The sequence below is a fragment of the Scyliorhinus torazame genome, chromosome 15, assembly GCF_047496885.1.
Source record: "Scyliorhinus torazame isolate Kashiwa2021f chromosome 15, sScyTor2.1, whole genome shotgun sequence".
Lineage (NCBI taxonomy): Eukaryota > Metazoa > Chordata > Chondrichthyes > Carcharhiniformes > Scyliorhinidae > Scyliorhinus > Scyliorhinus torazame.
This window is the reverse complement of record NC_092721.1, coordinates 149030704-149051853: the sequence shown is the minus strand read 5'-3', so window position 1 is coordinate 149051853 and position 21150 is coordinate 149030704. Positions and strand designations below refer to the sequence as shown.

Sequence of the window (21150 nt, the reverse complement as noted above, 5' to 3'; positions counted from 1 at the left end):
TCAAGCATACTTTGGTGGCTGAACAGTGTGTCTGAACATGAGGAGCGTCAGCACCACAGAGGCATTTGCCAACATATCAAACACTAACAGAAAATACTGGACAATCGCAGCATATCTGAGAGCATCCGTGGAGAGAAAAGGGAGCTAACGTTTCGCTTCAGGGTGACTCTTTGTCATGGCTTTGGCTTGTGCTGGTGGAAGGTGGGTGTGATAGCTATGACACCTCAATGGTGGTCTCCTCGCAGCTTTCCTCCAAGGTAGTTTCTTGGGTTGAGAGGTAAGGGAAATGACTCCGGATGGCTCGGCCCCATCAGATAGAGATCCTGCGAGTCAAGGGACATGTGGTCAGTGAGAGGGAAGGATGATTTTGTCTGACATGAACTCACTTGATATACATCTGGGTGAAGGGGCAGTAGACCCTTACCTCTGTGGCGCAGGCCAACCTCACTGCCAGTGACTGCTCTGTCCTACGATAACCCCGCGATTGCCAGGGCCTGTTGCTCATCGGGAGTGACATCCCGCCACCCCGCCCCCCCGCCCCCCATCTTGGACCTTTTCCGCTTATTATGGGCCATCTTCTCTTGCATGGATAAAGAGAGGGCATTGTGAGCTGCATGCTTGATGGGTCGGGGGGGGGGGGGGGGGGGGGTCTATAAAAGGTGGCATGTATGGGCACCGCACCTGGTTATAAGACCATAAGACATAGGAGCGGAAGTAAGGCCATTCGGCCCATCGAGTCCACTCCACCATTCAATCATGGCTGATTTCAACTCCATTTAACCTCTCTCTCTCCATAGCCCTTAATTCCTCGAGAATTCTGTCTTAAAGACACTCATCGTCCCGGCCTCCACCGCCCTCTGTGGCAATGAATTCCACAGACCCACCACTCTCTGGCTGAAGAAATTTCTCCTCATCTCTGTTCTAAAGTGACTCCCTTTTATTCTAAGGCTGTGCCCCCAGGTCCTAGTCTCCCCTGCTAATGGAAACAACTTCCCTACGTCCACCCTATCTAAGCCATTCATTATCTTGTAAGTTTCTCTTAGATCTCCCCTCAACCTCCTAAACTCCAATGAATATAATCCCAGGATCCTCAGACGTTCATCGTATGTTAGGCCTACCATTCCTGGGATCATCCGTGTCAATCTCCGCTGGACCCGCTCCAGTGCCAGTATGTCCTTCCTGAGGTGTGGGGCCCAATATTTCTCACAGTATTCTAAATGGGGCCTAACTAATGCTTTATAAAGCTTCAGAAGTACATCCCTGCTTTTATATTCCAAGCCTCGAGATAAATGACAACATTGCATTTGCTTTCTTAATTACGGACTCAACCTGCATGTTTACCTTTAGAGAATACTGGACTAGGACTCCCAAGTCCCTTTGCACTTCAGCATTATGAATTTTATCACCGTTTAGAAAATAGTCCATGCCTCTATTCTTTTTTCCAAAGTGCAAGACCTCGCACTTGCCCACGTTGAATTATCAGCCATTTCTTGGACCACTCTCCTAAACTGTCTAAATCTTTCTGCAGCCTCCCCACCTCCTCCATACTACCTGCCCCTCCACCTATCTTTGTATCAACGGCAAACTTAGCCAGAATGCCCCCAGTCCCGTCATCTAGATCGTTAATATATAAAGAGAACAGCTGTGGCCCCAACACTGAACCCTGTGGGACACCACTCGTCACCGGTTGCCATTCCGAAAAATAACTTTTTATCCCAGCCCTCTGCCTTCTGCCTGACAGCCAATCGTCAATCCACGTTAGTACCTTGCCTCGAATACCATGGGCCCTTATTTTACTCAGCAGTCTCCCGTGAGGCACCTTATCAAAGGCCTTTTGGAAATCAAGTTATGATGGGGTTGTGCTGGTGGGAGCCAGGGGTTGCTGAGGTACAAGTTTAAAGATTGGCAGCAAACTCGCCGTCGGCGAGATCCACTGGTAGCGCATCCACGCCCGCAGATTTCCCGACGGCGTGACATTGGCTACGCGTGAAAACGAGGCTGGCGAACCAGAGAATCCCGCCCTGGATGTGGGGAGGGTGCAAGGTGCCAGCCAGTGGATTGGTGTGGGGGGGGGGGGGATTTGTGTGGTGGCAGACAGAACTCTGATGCCAGGAGAGAGGTGGTAACTTACCCCTGCAGCTCTGGTGTAGGTTGTTGATCTTCTTCTGACATTGGACGCTGGTCCTCCTTGATATGGTGCCCGAACCGACAGCTATTGCCACTGCTATCCAGGCGGCATTGCTGACCCTGTTGCTGGTCCTCCGACCCCTTCGGGGAAACAGGGTGGCCCACCTCGAGGAGCCTGTGCAGGTTAGCATCGCCAAAGTGAAGAGCAGAGCTGCCATGCTTGTGTATTGGCTGGGAGCAAGTGGTGAGGGGATACTTAAAAGCAGCTCCCTCTTGTTAGCGGCAAGAAGCTGAGCCATGAGTCAGACAAATCTGACGGTGAGGGAGCCAGGAATGAGGTGAAAGTCGTGGGGGTTCATTTTTGGCACGAACTGCCATTGAATACAGCCCGCGATCTCACCAATATGGCCATCGAGAAACACCCCGCCAATGCACCCAAAATTACACTTCAAAATCTTTCCGTTAAATCGCGCCCAAAATTTACCTCAGTGGATTATGTGGGTATTTTTTAAACCACTAAAATATGAAATAATTAGGTGATTTTACTGTTGGCATCAGAACTAAATGAAAGTTTTGCACAGTGCTGAATGTTATTTCACTTGACCTGAAGATTAATTCTACATTTTGTAACCAAAATGCTAAATTCTTTAAAAAACCTGTTCATTGATTAAATTCAGTCAGTGGCACACAGTAATCAAATTTTCCAATATAAACTGCCAGGTTAAATAATATTAAGTTCAGATTGTTTTTTGTAGACTCCAATTCTTTTTGTAAATCAATGTCTTCTTTTGTTTTGACATACACACTCAAGTATAGAGAAAATTTAAAAGCAAATGTTCCATTCACCAGCTACCAAATTGTCAGAACCTGCAGTTGAAGGTCACATGGCCATAAAAGCCAGCAGGCTTGCTAATTCTAAAGTGCTTCAAATAATTCAATGCTAGTTTTGACCTTATTTCTCCGATCAGTAATTTATTAATTGCAGTTTGTATCCATAAATATACCGAATATTATGTACCATTAAAATTCAATGCATTAAGTCGGGGTGCAATTTATGAACTGTTGAGACACAAACTTTAACCAGTCTGGGAGCTTTTTATATTACATTTCTGCTTCTATTATGCTTCTAATTTTGTTTACTGGACTATGGCAAAAATTCTCATTCTGCCTGGGTTATAATGTTGGGAAATAGATTAGCTGCCCATTATTGAATCTGTTCGATCTTTACTCCATAAAATTGGACACCATGGAAAGAGGCTATTTGAACCATCATGCCTCTCTTGATACTTTGGAAGTGCTATCCAATTAGTCTCACTGCTCCACAAAACCTTGATTCGATTGAAAACAATTGAAGGAACATTAGGTGGGTTCTATAAATGGGTGGGTGCTCCAGTCTGCTGAATTACTGTTCATGAAGTGGAGCTATCAATTGACTCCCATTAATGAGAACACAGAGCTGCCGGCAGCATTCATCATTCCCTGGTGGAATTGTTATTACAACTGTGCCTGGTCCATGAGAGTTTGCTACCACCAGGGAATGCAGAGTACTTATCTGCTAGCAGCTTCTTTTCAGTGGACTTCGTATAGATCATCTCTCAGATAAATCTCATTGATGCCAAACGGTGTCACTGAATTATGCATTTATACATTTTATTAATTTTTTTTCTAATTGAAAGTACATGCCCATAGACATTTCTTCCCCCTTAATTGACAAGTTTGATAACAGGAACACAGTCGTGGTATTATGATAAAAACAGAAAATGCTGAAAATACTCAGCAGGTCTGGCAGCAGCTTTGGAGAGAAAGAGTTAATATTTCAGTTGGTGACCACAGTATTGCGGACCTATGAATTGAAACATTCAAAATGGTTTGAATTTAGTTAAGAAGCACAAGCTTATTCCTAGATTTCACTGTCTGAGAAATGTTTGATGTTTCCAGCTAACATCAAGAAGCTGAATGTGACAAGACTTGTCTTTACTTTAGCAGTACTTTCAGTAAACTCACAGTTGGGTTTGAAATTATTGTAATAGGTACTTTTACATCAACGTTAATCGTGCAGAAGTACATTCACAGAATTGTGGGTAAGGATTTATATTCAGGCTGACTGCATTCAGATCAAATTTGCAGATAATATCATATTTGGGGCAACAATTGAATCTGAAGAGCTAACCAAATTCAATCTCTGGAGGAAATGCTGGGAGGCAAAAATAGCCTTGACATCTTTTAAGAAACAAGATGCTACAAAAATAAGTACTTTCTAGATGCATGAATTAGGATGAGTTGAATGACATTCCTCACCTATATTTAACCTGTGAACTCCAGCTGTTTACAGTGAGATTTGTAAAACTGTACCAATTTTCTACTGATCGCCATGATGAATGGAACTTGGATTGCAGAACCTATCACGGATGCAATATCATATCAGAAATGGTGCAGATGCGCAGCAGGGTCAATCAGCAACTGGACGAGAAAGGGGGATTAATGTATCAAAAATAACCCTTTACCAACGTGACACAGGCTGCAAAAGTATGTTTAGGTTAGCCTGTTTTCCAGTTTCAAATTTTTTTTTCATTCTTATGGATATGGGCTTTGTTGACTAAACACAGGGCAACCAATTATGCACCTCCAGCATTTTATGCTATATTTCAGATTACTAGCACTTGTATTTTAGATTTACTTCTACAATTCATGTGACTAGTTACAGAAATTATGACTAAGATTTTTAATTTAAATTCTGCTCGCTCACATAATTGAGGCAGATTTGGTTAGCAATTACAACCAAAGTGTAGTTTACACTTTCTTCTTTCCCCTACCAATTTACTTTTTAAATGAAAAAATTATTGCATTTCCACTGGTGGCACTGAGGCTACCAGCAAGTGGGTTACCTCTGACGATTTACACCAAAATTATAAATGACTGAGGCTAGGAATCAGCTTTAGTCAGAGGTACAGCTTTCTAGTAGGTAGAAGTCCGATTACACCAAAAATGTCTGGTAAATCTACAAAAGCAAAATGTCTTCAATTTCACATTCATACCTGTATGATGAAAGAATATCCAGTGGAGGTGGTTTATCACTCTGCATATACATTTCCAGCACTGGATTTGGAGTCGAACGCTTTGAAACAACCTGTTGGTCTTGTATTGTAGAACTCTTGAAAGCTTTCCTCATGTTAATATCCTGTAAAGAAACTACACAACAATGCATATTAAAGACTTGTTTTCAATATCTAAGATTATAACTAGTGCAGTATATTAATCACGGACATATTAAAATATATATTTTATTTTATACATCTGTAAAACGTCAACATTTTTTGATTCCAAAGAATTAGACTAATCAAAATGTCAATATATTTTTTGGTTCATACTCTGATTTTTTTGCCTCGATTCCCCCGCTGCCTTGGATAGCCACTGATAACAGGCAAGGGATCACACTACATGATTAACTCTTGCCCTTTGTTTGCATGCCACCTGTTTAGTTGACTGAGCTCTGATTTAGCCAGTGGTAACTTTTGCTTTCCTTGACTGGACACAATTAAAAATATTTTATATCTTAAAGTGGACAGGGAGAGATTCAGTAGTACTTCTGAGATTTCCAGCACTGGATTTATGAATTTAATTAAGCAATGGGGAATGATTGTGTGTACTGTAAATGGTAACATGGTTAGGATATAGAACAGTTCATACATTTGTAATGTTTTAACTGGAATAAATGAAAATGAATCAGTAGGGTGATGCATGTTAATTTCTTTCTAGGTGAGATATTGTGAATATCTAGTTCACAATAATAGATGTTAGAATATAATTTTTAATTTTAGGAATTAAAATCTTGAGTACAAGATAAATGAAAAAGCCTGGTTAAGAATCTGATCAATAACGCTAATGTAAAGGCAAATTAAACAAGACTAGGGTCAGGGAGGCATGGTGGGACACAGAGTGATAGCACTGCTGCCTCACAGCTCCAGACTCTAGAGTTCAATTCCGGCCTCAGGTGACTGTCTGTGTTCTCCCCATGTCTGCGTGGGTTTCCTCCGGGTGCTCCATTTCCTCCCACAGTCCAAAGATGTGCAGTTTAGGTGGATTGGCCATGCTAACTTATCCCTTAGTGTCCAAAGGTTAGGTGGGGTAGGTTGGAGGCGTGGGTTTAAGCTTAAGATAGGGTGCTCTTTCCAAGGGCCGGTGTAGACCCGATGGGCCGAATGGACTCCTTCTGCACTGTAAATTCTATGATTCGTTACAAGGTCAGAGTCGATCGTAAAAAGAGATGGGTGACCCATCTCTCGATCACTTAGTGGAACCAGGGAGTCTGGCGAGAAGGCAATTACATCTATTAGAAATATATATTATTCATATGGGTTGTAGAATCAAAGAGGTGTGTTAGAGGTAAAATAATTTGTTGTGTTTTTGTGTGAACATCCCAAATAAATGTTAGTCAGCACTGCATCTTAAGCAAAGAAAATACTGAACTTATCATTTACTACACAGAAAGCTGTTGAAGCTCGTGTTCAGTTTAGAATTCACAAGGGGAAAAAGCAGTAAGATTTGCCAAAATCAAAATCACACACAATAATCTACAATGGTCCTCGCAGAGCCTAATGGCAGAAGGTGGTCAACAGAGTTTGCTTGGGAACAGCTAGTTTGGAACAGGCAGAGAGAAAATACCTGCCAGAAATTGGAATCGGCTGTGAGGCCATCATCTGTGGAATGACCCACTGGATTAGGAGCTTGCAAATGTAACATCTCTGTTCAAGCCAACAGAGAAACAGGGAACTACAGGTCAGTTAGCCTGACAAAAGTCATCAGGAGAATTCTGGGATCCATTATTAAGGAGAATACCGGGTTGGCCCGCTAATGATATGCAAACAGTGTCTACTGTACATTTGTTCCAGTACGCATTAACGCCGCTGTTGAGGTGACGGAGAATCACGATTTGGCGTCAAATCAGGACCTGCTGCGATTTTGGAATCGGAATCTATTCTCCACCCATTTGCGTTTTGCGATTATGGTGTTGGCTAACGGAGAATCCCGCCCAGTCTTTAAGCTTGAAGAGTACTACAGCCAAGCTTTCCACATACACCAGGGAGATTTTGAAGATCCTCAGAACAGCTAAGACCCCAGTGTCCTACAAAGGGCAGGAGGCCAATCTGCCTTTGGTTGTTGATGAAGGATGTAGACCTCGTGGGTTGGGAAGAGACTGGTTACAGAAGGTAGGTTCAACTGGCTGGAAATCTTCAAAATATATGACGGCATCATCCAAGATGTCGAGGTATGAAAACACGTTCCACAAAAAATTGGGCAGGATTAAGGGTGTAAAAGCCTTTATGGGTATTCTGGATTCAGTCTGGATTCAACAACAAAGTTCTTCAGAATCAGACCAATGCCGTATGCATTCCATCGAAGGTTTTCGCAGAGTTAAAGAGATTGGAAGAGCTAGCTATAATCAAGCCGGTGCAGTTTTCAGAATGGGCTTCGCCGACAGTCCCTGTCCTTAAACCTGATGATCGATAAGGATTTGTGGAGACTAAAAGCTAACAATAAATAAGCTGCCCAGGTCGATCGGTATCCGCTTACCTGAATTGAAGACCTCCACGCCAAGCTGGGGCGGGGCCTTACCTATTCATTATTAAACCTCAGAAACGCCCAACTGTAACTAGACAGTCGGGCTACCGTGGGCAGCATGGTAGCACAAGTGGCTAGCACTGTGGATTCACAGCGCCAGGGTCCCAGGTTTGATTCCCCGCTGGGTCACTGTCTGTGTGGAGTCTGCACGTTCTCCCAGTGTCTGCGTGGGTTTCCTCCAGGTGCTCCGGTTTCCTCCCACAGTCCAAAGATAGGTGGATTGGCCATACTAAATTGCCCTCAATGCGCAAAAAGGTTAGGAGGGTTATTGGGTTATGGGGATAGGGTGGAAGTGAGGGCTTAAGTGGGTCGGTGCAGACTCGATGGGCCGAATGGCCTCTTTCTGCACTATATGTTCTATGTTCTAGAGCTGGATGAGGAGTCTCAGAATTTGCTGCAATCAATACCCAAAAAGGCCTCTAGCGGTATGCCAGACAGCCGTTTGGCATCGCTTAGCCTGCGCTATCTTACAGCGCATAATGGTTTACATTGATGATGTGCTAGTCACCAGCTCTACTCCAGAAGAACACATGGCCAGCCTGGAGGAAGCATTAAAGACTTTTTGTGATGCATGGGCCTGCCTAAAATGCGGAAAATATACTATTCAGGCCTCAGTGGCGTATGTAGGATTTTGTATTGATGAACCCAGAGCGTTCGGTCACCACCGTTACCCCAAGGGATCCTTCTGGCCTTAAACTTCCCAGGTGCCCTGTCAGTGTCTGCATGGCACATCCGCAGCTGGATCCAAGCAGACCCTATTCTTTCAAAGGTCAAACAAATGACACAGTCTGGCTGGCATTATAGCGGAGGCCCCACTGCACTCATCAAGACTAGTTACCATTTGATGGCGCCGTGATTCTGTGGGGATCACAGATGGTCGCCCTGTTGATGCAAGGGTTACACACACAGGGCAAACAAAGAGGAAGATGTTGGCGTGCAACTACGTTTGGTGGCCAGGCATAGACAAAGCCATTCAAGAACTGGTACAAAAGTGCCGCCCTTGCCAAATGTAGCAATATTTGCCTCCTTCCGCCACCCTTCACACCTGGGAATGGCCAGGTCGTCCATGGACCAGAGTCCACGTTGTAGCCACTTAAATTGGCCAACTCACGATTTAAAATGGCGATCGGCAAAGGCTGATGGGAAAGTCAGCCAACAAGACAAAAACCAGCAGCTGCAGGCTTGCTGTGTATTCACCTCTACAAAAACCAGACAACATCGATACCAGCGGCCATCAGCATAACAAAGTGAACAGCCATCTGCATACTGATGAGCAATCCCCGGGAACAATAAGTAACATTTTGACACACAAAGCAAAGCCAGACTCCTCGGCGCCAGCAGGCGCCAAAACAAAGGAGGTGAACGAGCACCTCAAGACCGCCCATCGATCAGGGAACCGCTCCAGTATTGGAGAAAATCAAACCAAGCGATTGGGACAAAGTCCAATCACTTGGGACCAGGTACAGGGTCCGCCCCGAAAGGCGGGAAGCCCCTGGGGACTATAAGAATTGAGCCCCAAATTCAAATCGCTCTCTTCTTCAGCTCTTCACTCTTCGCTCTCTTCACGCTCTTCTTCCTGCCCGGGTCACCCAGCAACAACGAACCAACATTGACCGTGACCGGTGCAGTGACTTCAGTGATCATCGAACTCGTAAGTCTTAATTCAACACTCGCTACGAGATAGGCGCTCCTAGCAACCAATCCGTACCAACTTCGAATCCCGCAGACTCAGAACCCGAACGAAAGGCCATTTGTTCCCCTGACCTGGTGGGCCAGTTCAAAGTTAAGTATAGGCCTGTTAGTTGTAGAAGTAGCTTAGACGTAGAATTTGTGCATGAGTAGCGATTACTGTGTATAATAAATGTGCTTTGATTTAAATCTTACTAATCAGTGTATTGAATTATTGATCATTACTCGGACTTGAACCTCGTGGCGGTATCATAAAGATACCTGACGACTCGAGAACATAGGTAATAAAACAGAGCAATTGAACCAAGGAGAAAATCAACAACATTATTTGGCGACATCCTGACTGGACCCGATCTAGAAGTGGAAAACCACTCCGGGAGAACCCAGAATTTGAATTGGAGATCCAATTGGAAACAGAAAACCACAAGTGTTCAAGCAGTTCTGATCAATACTCATAATTCGGAAGTGTGTGTATGCATGCGTAACTAACAGAGTGATAAGGTAAAACTGATAGATTTTTTGTTGCGACGAAACTGTCAGAAGTTTGTATATCGGAAAGTAGCGAAAGCCGTACCCGTATTTACATCACCGCCTTAATACCCCTGTCCCAAATTTGAAGAGCAGCATTCGGATTAAAACCCCTGTCCCAAATTTGAAGAGCAGCATTCGGATAGGAAAGATGGCAATGCAGGAAATGCAGCGCCTAATGAACCCAGAGGAATTTGCGGTCACAGCGACCAGCAGCAGTAGAGTGGGACAATGTCCCATTTGGGAGGAAGAGATCAGGAAATATCTCAAAGGGAAAGGATGGCCCCTTTGGAATGAATTCTGTGACAACGAGGAATCAGGCCCCGGGAGTATAGAACATACTTGGTGGGGAAACCTGAACGTGATCCACAAAAAGAGCTTAGGGAAAGCTCGCAAGCCGATGGCAATCGTGTCCTGCTTGGCACAATTGCGAGGCACAGAGGAGGTCGTTAGGACGCTCCGGAAAGAAGTTGAGGGCATACATCGAATGAGTAAGGTCGATGTAAGCGAGGTAGAAAAGGAGAATTTGGAATTGAGAAGGAAGTTGGCAGCAAAAGATGTAGAGGTGGAGGATGCCAAAAGGGCACACCAGTCTTGTCTGGCGCATGTAAGCAGCTTCCAGTCTCAATACGAAAAGGCCTATCAGGACACGCAACGTGCAGTCCTGGTAAGTGAAGAAACAGAAAAGCAGGTAGAGGCATTACAGAGGCAGTGTAGTGACCTAAAAGCAGCATTAAGAGCACTCCATGCTGCCACCACAGAACAAAGACAAAGCACGCTAGATCATGCAAAGTGCCGGAAGCAGATTGCAGAGCTGCAATCGCTGCTTTCAGTTCAGAAAGGTTTCCAGGAAACCTTTGGAGACAAATTAGATCAGGAAGACGGCCCTGATTGGGAAGAATTGAACAAAACAGCGCAGAGATATGTTCAGGGAACATGCGCGCAGGGAAAGCCACAAAAGAGGAAAGCGCCCCAACCCCCCACAGAGCAGATAGTTCAAGCTCCAATGAACCCAGTAACCACCCACCGTACAGCCACATCGGACGATGCGGAATTTCTATACGCTTGGGAGCAATCTATACAAAGCAAGCCCACAGTCAAGAATCCCGAGGAAAAGCAGGCCGAAGCAGATATGCAGGCAGTAAAAACACACCAGAACCCCGCATAGGTGAATGAGGGAAAGAACAGCCCCCCACCCAAGACACAGGAGTGTTACAACTGCGGACAGTTGGGACACTTCGCAAGAGAGTGCAATGCCCCTAAAAAGCCACAGAGAGCCCAGCAGACGGGCACTCTGATTAAGAAAAAGACAGAGCCCATTCATAGCGTTAGCGCCCGTTCAGATCAGACGGACTTGACCAGAACGGACTGACTGTGTACGGGCTCCCCCAGTTGGGTCTGCGACACCATTTGGGATAGGTCCAGAAGACCGGTAGTTGCAGCAAAAATTCAGGGACAGCCCATCGAATTTCTCTGGGACACAGGAGGGTCCCGCACCACAATAAATTCCTCCACCCTGTTTCAAAAAGACACGTGGCCCATTACAGCCACTATCACCCTCAGCGGCTTTACAGGCCACTCACAGCAGGGACACATCACAGCCCCTGTACCCATTCGGTAACATCACCACCAAGCAACCCCGTAGTTTTAGTTGACCTGCCCCACACAGCAGAACACATTCTGGGAATCGATTTCATGAATTCCCACAATCTTTCATTTGACCCAGTCAGTCAGTGTGTCTGGAAGATGGCAAAATCCGCAAGAGCCCCCGCAACGCTCAACATAGGAGAGTACGCAAACTAAATTAGCGCAGTAGGCGAATTTTGGTTCAACCCGACCACGCTTAGTACGGACAAGCAGGTTAGGGCAGTTCTGCAAAAGAACAGGGCAGCATTCGTGACCCACAAACACGACTGTGGACGGATGACTGGCTCCGTACAAATAACAGGACCTGACCCTAGACCCCAAAAACAGTATGGATTTCCCCAAGAGGCAGAGGGAGAAATCTCCAAGGTAATAGAAAGCTTATTAGAGCAGGCGTACTTAGATCAATAGCCTCCACTAATAATGCCCCGATTTGGCCAGTGAGAAAGCCCGATGGATCATGGCGACTGACCATCGATTACCGGGAACTCAACAAAATCACCCCCGCAGCAGCCCCCACAGTAACAATGCCGGGTCGGAGAATCGCCGAGGGCTGACGTGAATCCCGCCCCCGCCCGTTGCCGAATTCTCCGGCACCGGATATTCTGCGGGGGTGCGAATCGCGGCACATCGGTTGGCGGGCCCCCCCCGGCGATTCTCCGGACCCCGATAGGCCTAAGTCCCGCTGCTGGAATGCCTGTCCCGCCGGCGAGAATCAAACCATCTCTCTTACCGGCGGGACAACGCGGCGCGGGCGGGCTCCGGGGTCCTGGGGCGATCTGGCCCCGGGGGGGGCCCCACGGTGGCCTGGCCCGCAATCGAGGCGCACCGATCCGCGGGCGGGCCCGTGCTGTGGGGGCACTCTTTTCCTTCCGCCTTCGCCATGGTCTCCACTATGGCGGAGGCGGAAGAGACGCCCTCCACTGCGCATGCGCGGGGATGCCGTGAGCGGCCGCTGACGCTCCCGCGTATGCCCCGCACGGCAAAGTCATTTCCGAACCAGCTGGCGGGGCACCAAAGGCCTGTCCCGCCAGCTGGCGGGGCGGAAATCAGTCCGGCGCGGGCCTAGCCCCTCAAGGTGATGGCTCGGCCCCTCAAGATGCGGAGAATTCCGCACCTTTGGGGCGGCGCGATGCCGGACTGCTTCGCACCGTTTTTGGCGCCGGTCGGCGGACATCGCGCCGATTGCGGAGAATCCCGTCCCCCAATACAATTCTCACCGAACACACCCCCACCCAGCTTTTACTGGACGGACGACTCAAGGACGGTACAGTAAGCCAGATTAGAGCAGCGAGATGGACCGTTCTCTTGCAGGGACGGGACATCACTGTTAAACGGACAACGACGCACACCTTTTTAGCCGACAACTTACAGTACCCCGGAACCCCCCATGAATGTGAGATTATCTCTCCACACCACAACACAGGCCCCTTTATTGCTAAAACCCTCCCCAGAAAGATAGGTAGTTCAACCCAGAGGCCCCAGCACACGGACACGTGTGAGCCCATAAAGATCTATGTGGATGGATCTTCCACAGTCTTGGATGGGAAGCGCATAACAGGTTGCGGTATATATGTTGAGGACGCGCAGGGGCGCGCCCTAGAGAAAATATTGTTAAAACCTCCTAGCCACTGAGGCGCGCAGGCAGCAGAGCTTGCGACTATCGCGTATATAGTGGAACACCCAGATTCCTTCCCCAGCCCAGCAGACATATACTCGGACAGCCTCTATGTCTGCAACAGCCTCACAGAATTTCTGCCCCTGTGGAAAGCAAGAGGATTTGTTTCTGCCGACGGAAAACCCCTCCCCTCAGCCCCATTGCTCCGTCACATTTTAGAGCGAGCCCAGAACAGGGCTTTTGGGAGAATCAAAGATCGCAGTCACCATCGTTCCTCCCCCCCTGGAAATGTAAAAGCCGACGCACTGGCTAAAGCAGGTTCCAGACGTGGACATTTTTGGACACCCCCCGAAGGCGCACCAGTGAGGGCAGTTCAGGTCTCACAGACAAAGATCGAGGATCTAGTGGAGGCCCAGAAGCAGGACAGCAATCTCAGGGAGATTGTAAAAGGAAAATATCCAGCTCCCTATGAGAGGTTTAAAAATGCACTGACCACACATGACGGTGTGGTGTTAAAAGACACCCTTTATGTGGTTCCTGAACAGGACAGGAATCAACTGATTTGTTTGTTCCATGACGGTCATGGACATCAGGGAATCGATCCCACTACAGCCCATCTCAAGCAGCTTTGTTGGTGGCCAAATTTAAAGGATGATGTAAACCACTACATCGATAATTGTCTTATCTGTGCCCAGAATAATCCGGACAGATATGCCAAAAAGGCTCAGCTCAGCCACACCCGACCCGTTAATGGCCCCTGGACTAACGTCCAGATTGATTTTATAGGACCATTGCCCCCTTGCAGGAATGGCTATAAATATGTACTTGTGGTAATTGACACATTTACGAAATGGGTGGAAGCATTCCCAGCCCGCACAAACACTGCAAAAACCACAGCCAAGATTTTGACCCACCACGTCTTTACAAGATGGGGACTCCCCCGCAGCATTGAATCCGACCAAGGCTCCCATTTAACGGGACGGGTCATGCAGAACGTCCTCACGATATTTGGCATCACCCAAAAATTCCACATGGCATACCACCCACAGTCGAGTGGTATCGTGGAGCGCATGAATTGGACCCTAAAATCCACCCTCAGAAAAATGGTCCAGCAGAACACCACCACTTGGGACTCAGTCCTCACTTTTGCGCTGATGTTTTTGCGTAATACAATTTCTACTTCCACAGGTTATACCCCACACACCCTCATGACCGGACGCCCCATGAAAGGCACAGAATATTTATTAGGTTTAGACTTGACCAGCCCCGAAGTGACGGCCCTCACACACGAGAAAGTAGTAGAGCAATTAGTTCAAAATGTTAAAACGGCTCAGCTAGCAGCCGCAGTAAAATTGGGCACAAGGAAGAAACAGAGCAAGGCTTGTTTCGACAAGACAGTGCATGCGACTGAGTACAGTATAGGACAGCAAGTCATGCTCTCCGTATATAACCCCAGCACATTCCTGTCACCAAAATACTCGGGTCCGTACCCCATTGCGGACAAAGTAAGCCCTTCTGTATATAAAATAAAGTATCCCAATGGTAAGACTGCGTGGTTCCATATCAACCAGCTGAAGTCATATGGGACACAGTCGAACCACGCACACCACGTCATGCTCGACGCAGCACACCACACCCCGCCCACAGCCAATGTAACCCTACCATCCCCCAACACGTCCAGCCCAGCCACGGACTTGACCTCGACTCCAGCCCCTAAATATACACTCCGCCCCGGAACGCCCACAGACTGCAGCAACATAGACAGCGACTGTGACTCGGACAATAGCCACAGCACGCCTCCCTACTACCCCATGCAACAGGACCCACACCCAGCGAATCCGACTACGATCCAAGTGATCCCTTCATGATCACTTTCCTAAACAAACCCCACCACCGAACTACACTGACGACCCCGATTCTGTCCCCACACAACTAGACACCAACTATTGGCACTGAAATAACTCGTTCCAACGACGAGAGCGACCCCACCTCACACCATGCAGCCCTTTCAGCCCTGATACACTCAAGAGTTTGGCACCCAGGAGAAGATGACGACCTTGGGTCTGACTCCCAAACCGAGAACCCCTTTGCGACCCTGTTCGCAACTGAGAACCCCTTTGCGACCCTGTTCGCAACCGAGAACGGAGGTGTCCAGATGATCTTTTAAAAGGAACCGCTTGGGAGAAGTGGTGTCCTTTCTGATGGAACCTGCAGCATGTTTTATGTTGTTTGTAGTGTTTTGTTAAATGTTGTATGTCAGACAGGAATTTTTTTTTTTTTAGGGCCCCACGCCTTTTCGGCCGAAACCTCCGAGGACTTGCCCACAGAGACTCACTATTGCCAGACACTAGTTCAGCGGAACTAGCTTGTCTGCAGAGACTTGTTAAGGTCCCAGACGCCAGTTCAGTGGAACTCATCTGTCGACGGAAACCCAGACCCCCGTTCATAACTGCTCTTCTGGTTCAAGGAAAGAACCACTACGGCAGCCCCCCCACGATGACTACATTTCTTGCCCGTTCTTGTCGGTTGCTCAGGCAGTGGAGAAACGGCTTGGGACCTGCCCTGCCTGGGAACACCCCCTCTGGTCAACTACGCTCGGGTAGGGGAGACACGGCATTGGTAGCCGTCCTACCGGGGACTCCATCCAACTCTTACCCGTCGCGGCCCATACACACCTCATTTTGGAAATTTTAGTTCAAAAAGGTTTGGTTTGTTTCAGGTAACCCTTAGGTTGCCAACCACATGCTATTTACATCCTGAAACATTTGGATGGTAAATTGAACAGTCTGCGAGACGGCTCGCACTGGTTCATTAGTTGGAAGTGTGTCTTGTCCTAAAATTCGATTTTTGGAAAAACAAAATGAGTGAGTCACACATAGAGACCAATTATAACGGGAGTAATTGGCACTAAAGGACAGACAGACTATTGTACGAGATGTTAAACCAAGATAGTTACAGACCCTATGCTTGTTTCCACAGAACTCCAGAAGCTCCAGGACCGGAGAAGAGAAGGAAAGAAAAGAAGAAGCACCATGAGGACATCCTCCGGATTGCTTATAATAATGGACATTTAGTTGCGAGTGAACGCGAACCCCATGACTTCAAGCCCCCCAGCCGTTAATGTTTCACTTCCACACAGTACCCAGAGCCCAGTCACCAGCGACACCACACCATCTTGGTGTGCCAGGTTTATAACCTGGTACTCTCTAATAGAAACCTTACTAGTATTAGCGATACTCTGCTGCATCGTGCAGACTATGCGTCTAAGGAAATGGAGAAGGAGAGCCTACCGCGCTCGAACCCCGGTATATAGGATCAGATCCCCTATTTTCGGATACGACCAGACCTTTATTATAGACCCCCGCGATCTATAATAAAGAGCATTTATTTGCGGTTTTATTGTAAATAAAGAAATGTAAAGAACTGTTCATGAGCAAACTGTACGATCCTGAGCTTGACTGCCAAGCCAGGAAAAATGTGTATAAACTGCTATGATTTTGTTGTGTGGTTGAGGAAGTTAGAATAATGAAATGTTTAAGTGAGTGTAGTGTATCAAGAATAGTTAGAGGTTCCCAGTTTATTGTTTTGTAATGCATGTCCCTGTTTGACATAGCACCCTTAGAATTGTCAGTTAAAAATTTTTGCATAGTTATGGTCAGTGTAGAGGCCATGAAGGAAGTGCCTCTTCAGGTCAGGGAATGGAAAGCAACATAGTTATGTGATCCTTCACACTTCGCGTTAGGATCACAAGGAGGGTCTGTAGCCACTTAAATTGGCCAACTCCCGATTTTAAATGGTGAACGGCAAAGGCTGATGGGAAAGTCAGCCAACAAGACAAAACCAGCAGCTGCAGGTTTGCTGTGTATTTACCTCTGCAAAAACCAGACAACATCGATACCAGCGGCCATCAGCATAACAAAGTGAACAGCCATCTGCATACTGATGAGCAATCCCCAGGAACAATAAGTAACATTTTGACACACAAAACAAAGCCAGACTCCTCAGCGCCAGCAAGAGCCAAAACAAAGGAGGTGAACGAGCACCTCAAGACCGCCCATCGATCAGGGAACCGCTCCTGTATTGGAGAAAATCGAACCAAGCGATTGGGACAAAGTCCAATCACTTGGGACCAGGTACAGGGTTCACCCCGAAAGGCGGGAGGCCCCTGGGGACTATAAGAATTGAGCACCAAGTTCAAATCGCTCTCTTCTTCAGCTCTTCACTCTTCTTCACCTCTTCGCTCTCTTCACGCTCTTCTTCCTGCCCGGGTCACCCAGCAACAATGAACCAACATTGACCGTGACCGGTGCAGTGACTCCAGTGATCATCGAACTCGTAAGTCTTAATTCAACGCTCGCTATGAGATAGGCGCTCCTAGCTATCAATCCGTACCAACTTCGAATCCCGCAGACTCAGAACCCGAACGAAAGGCCATTTGTTCCCCTGACCTGGTGGGCCAGTTCAACGTTAAGTATCGGCCAGTTAGTTGTAGAAGTAGCTTAGACGTAGAATTTGTGCATGAGTAGCGATTACTGTGTATAATAAATGTGCTTTGATTTAAATCTTACTAATCGGTGTATTGGATTATTGATCATTACTCGGACTTGAACCTCGTGGCGGTATCATAAAGTTACCTGGCGACTCGAGAGCAAAGGTAATAAAACAGAGCAATTGAACCAAGGAGAAAATTAGCAACGACGTTGATTATGTGTGTTTGTTCCTGGGCAAAATGCTTTTGGGTACTGATAGATGCTCACTTGAAGTGGTTATCAGTTCAAGAGATGGGGATCACTACCTCGACAGCTACGATTTCTTGCTTCCCGAGTCAATTGTTTCAGACAATGTCACCCCTTTCACTGGCGATAATTTCCAATGTTGTGAAAGCAAATGGCATATGACACACGAGCACAGCCTCCTACCATCCAGCATTGAAATTCAGGCCGAGGGCCATTCAAACTTTCCAGAATGCCAAGAAAAAGCAATCTGATAAATGAAAATGAAATGAAATGAAAAATGAAATGAAAATCGCTTATTGTCACAAGTAGGCTTCAAATGAAGTTACTGTGAAAAGCACCTAGTCGCCACATTCCGGAACCTGTTCGGGAAGGCTGGTGTGGGAAATGAACCCGTGCTGCTGGCCTGCCTTGGTCTGCATTAAAAGCCAGCTATTTAGCCCAGTGTGCTAAATCACTTCACCACAGGTTGGCTAGTTCTGTGCTGTTGTACTACTCATCCCCTCGTTCAACCTTTGGGGGCACACTGGCTCAGCTGTTCATGGGCTGTCGGTTGAGGACCCGACTGGATCCTACATTTCCAAATCTGGCGGTGGAGGCATGTCAGACCTCCCAGAAGAATCAGCAGTCAAAGCAGAGAGGTGACAAGTCGTTCGGGGTGGGTGACCCGGTTTTGGTCCAAAATTTCACTGCCAGTTCACCTTGGTTAAAAGGAGTCGTGGTCCAATCAGGAGCTTACATGGTCAATGATGATAGGAAGACCATCAAACAGCTTGGCCTTTCCGTTAAAAAGACCACCTGAGTCAAGGGCTGGCGACAAGTCCAGCGAGCATCGTGAATACTCCTGTAACTCGGTCCAGCCAAGGGGAGCCAGGGGCTCCCATTTCTGTTCCACCTGTTGCGTCTGTCGAGGCCAGTGAGGCTAGTTCTTTTGTATTCGAATTGAGCCCTCCTGAAGTGACATTGACTGTGGACCACTCAATCGCCGAAATGAGTGCCAAGCCTGTGGCTGGGCTATGGAGGTCCAAGAGGACCCGGAGGTCTCCGGACCGATTGACTTTCTGATGTCAGATGAGAGCAAAAGAACAACATGCAGAGCATGCAGCAAAAAAAGGATGACAGATATTATGGGCCAGGGTTTAGAGAACCACAAAGTGGAGCATGGAGTTCACCTGACCCACAAATTTTAATAGATTGTGGTATGGGGAGCATACGGCCCACTCTACAGGTTTGGTACAGCAGAAATGGAAAAGTATTTTTTAAAGCAAAACAATATTTATTCTATGAACTCAAGTTAACCTTTTTAAAACATACAGTGAACATCTAAGCAACCATTAATTCAAATACAACCCCCAAAGAATACAACACTAAGTAATCCTTTAAGCTTTCCTTTTAACATCCATAAGACTTAAAACACCTTTTACCAGAAGCACATCAGGTTAAAGTCACTACTGTTATTAGTTTTAAATCACCAGGATCGATTTACAGTCTTTAGATTACAGAGAGAGACTCCAATAGACCTTCTGGCTGTGACTGCAGCTATCCAGCTCTGAAAACGAAACTAAAGCACACCCTGCAACAAACAGCCTAAAACGAAAGTAAAAAGCTGACAGACACCCCAGCTCCACCCACACTCTGACATCACAGATAAACACCCATTTCTTAAAGGTACATTTCTGAAGCACCCATTCCTGAAAGGTATTCTCACATGACACCTCCCCCCAAGAAAAAAACCATCAACTTCAAGATGGTTTCATTTTTCACCTTTTCACGATCCTTTAAGAAATGCACACAGTAAATATACTTTTTCATTTCAAAAACAGGTTTAAACAAACAGGTATAATAATATAGTCCATTTTTTTCCCGTTCTTCTTCTTCCAACTGGAATCCTTCTCGATTGACAGTTTCTTTGAACATGAAGGTCTCCGCACGATCCGTCCATTTCTCTATGCCTCGGCATGTCTCTATAAAGTCAAATACTGTAGTTAAATCTGATCAGAGTCCCTTGTAATTCTCCAACACAGGAGCATTGGTTATCATAGCTTTCAGGCTGTCAAATGTCTGTCGAAAGTCCGCTGTCCACTGAAATTTGTTACGCTTCTTGAGCAAGTCCGTCAGTGGAGTGACCACACTGCTAAAATTCGGTACAAATTTCCAGTAAAATCCACTCATACCAGGAAATCGCATTATTTCCCATCGTGTCAAGGGTATCGGAAACTCCGCAATAACTTTTGTTTTCACATCCCGTGGGAACATTCGACCCTGTCCGATTGTATGGCCAAGGAAAGTGACTTGGGCCTTTCCAAATTCACTTTTGGCTAAGTTTATCACCAAACCCGCCTCCTGAAGTCGATCGAATAACTCCATCAGATGTTTCAAATGTTTTGTCCATGTCTGGCTGAAAATTACCAGATCGTCAATGTATACCGCACAATTGGGTAATCCTGAAACAACTTTGTTAGTTAACTGTTGAAATGTGGCTGGGGTGTTTTCATGCCAAATGGCATAACTTTGAATTGGTATATACCATCTGGAGTCACAAAAGCTGAAATCTCCTTCACCCTTTCAGATAAAGGTACCTGCCAGTAACCTTTAAGTAAATCCAGTTTAGAAATAAAAGCTGATTGTCCCACTTTCTCAATGCAATCCTCCAAACGTGGGACAGGATAAGAGTCCGTTCTTGTAACTGCATTAACCTTTCTATAGTCCACACAGAATCGTTGGGTACTGTCTGGTTTTGGTACCATCACTATGGGTGAGCTCCATTGGCTGCAACCCACTTCAATTATGCCATTTTTAAGCATACACTCAATCTCTTTGTTAACCTGTGCCAATTTTAAAGGGTTAAGTCTGTATGGATGTTGTTTGATCGGAACAGCATTTCCCACATCTACGTCATGTATCGCCATTTTAGTACTTCCCAATTTATCTCTACAAACTTGCCCCCGTGATACCAATAACTCTTTCAGGTCAGTTTGTTTTTCCTCTAGAAGGTAATTCAATACTTTATCCCAATTTTTAAGAACATCCTCATTTTCCAATTTAATTTGAGGTATGTCAAATTCACAGTCATCTGGATTTGGTTTGTCACTTTGAGTTAGAATCATTAAAACCGCCTCCTTTTTCTCTCCTTCCCTTTCAAAGTACCTTTCAAGCATATTCACATGACACACTCAGTGAGTTTTCCTTCTA

At 46.3% G+C, this 21150-nt stretch overlaps 1 protein-coding gene across 6 annotated transcripts in view; it reads right to left on the bottom strand.

Moving 5' to 3' along the window:
• Positions 1 to 21150, bottom strand: part of LOC140391890 (actin-binding protein WASF3-like) — a 203880-nt gene that overhangs the window by 50545 nt on the left and 132185 nt on the right. For all 6 annotated transcript variants that reach the window (XM_072476914.1, XM_072476911.1, XM_072476915.1 and 3 more), the window contains one exon: positions 5163 to 5316. In XM_072476914.1, coding sequence (XP_072333015.1) covers positions 5163 to 5316 — 154 coding nt within the window. The remainder of the gene's footprint in view (positions 1 to 5162; positions 5317 to 21150) is intronic.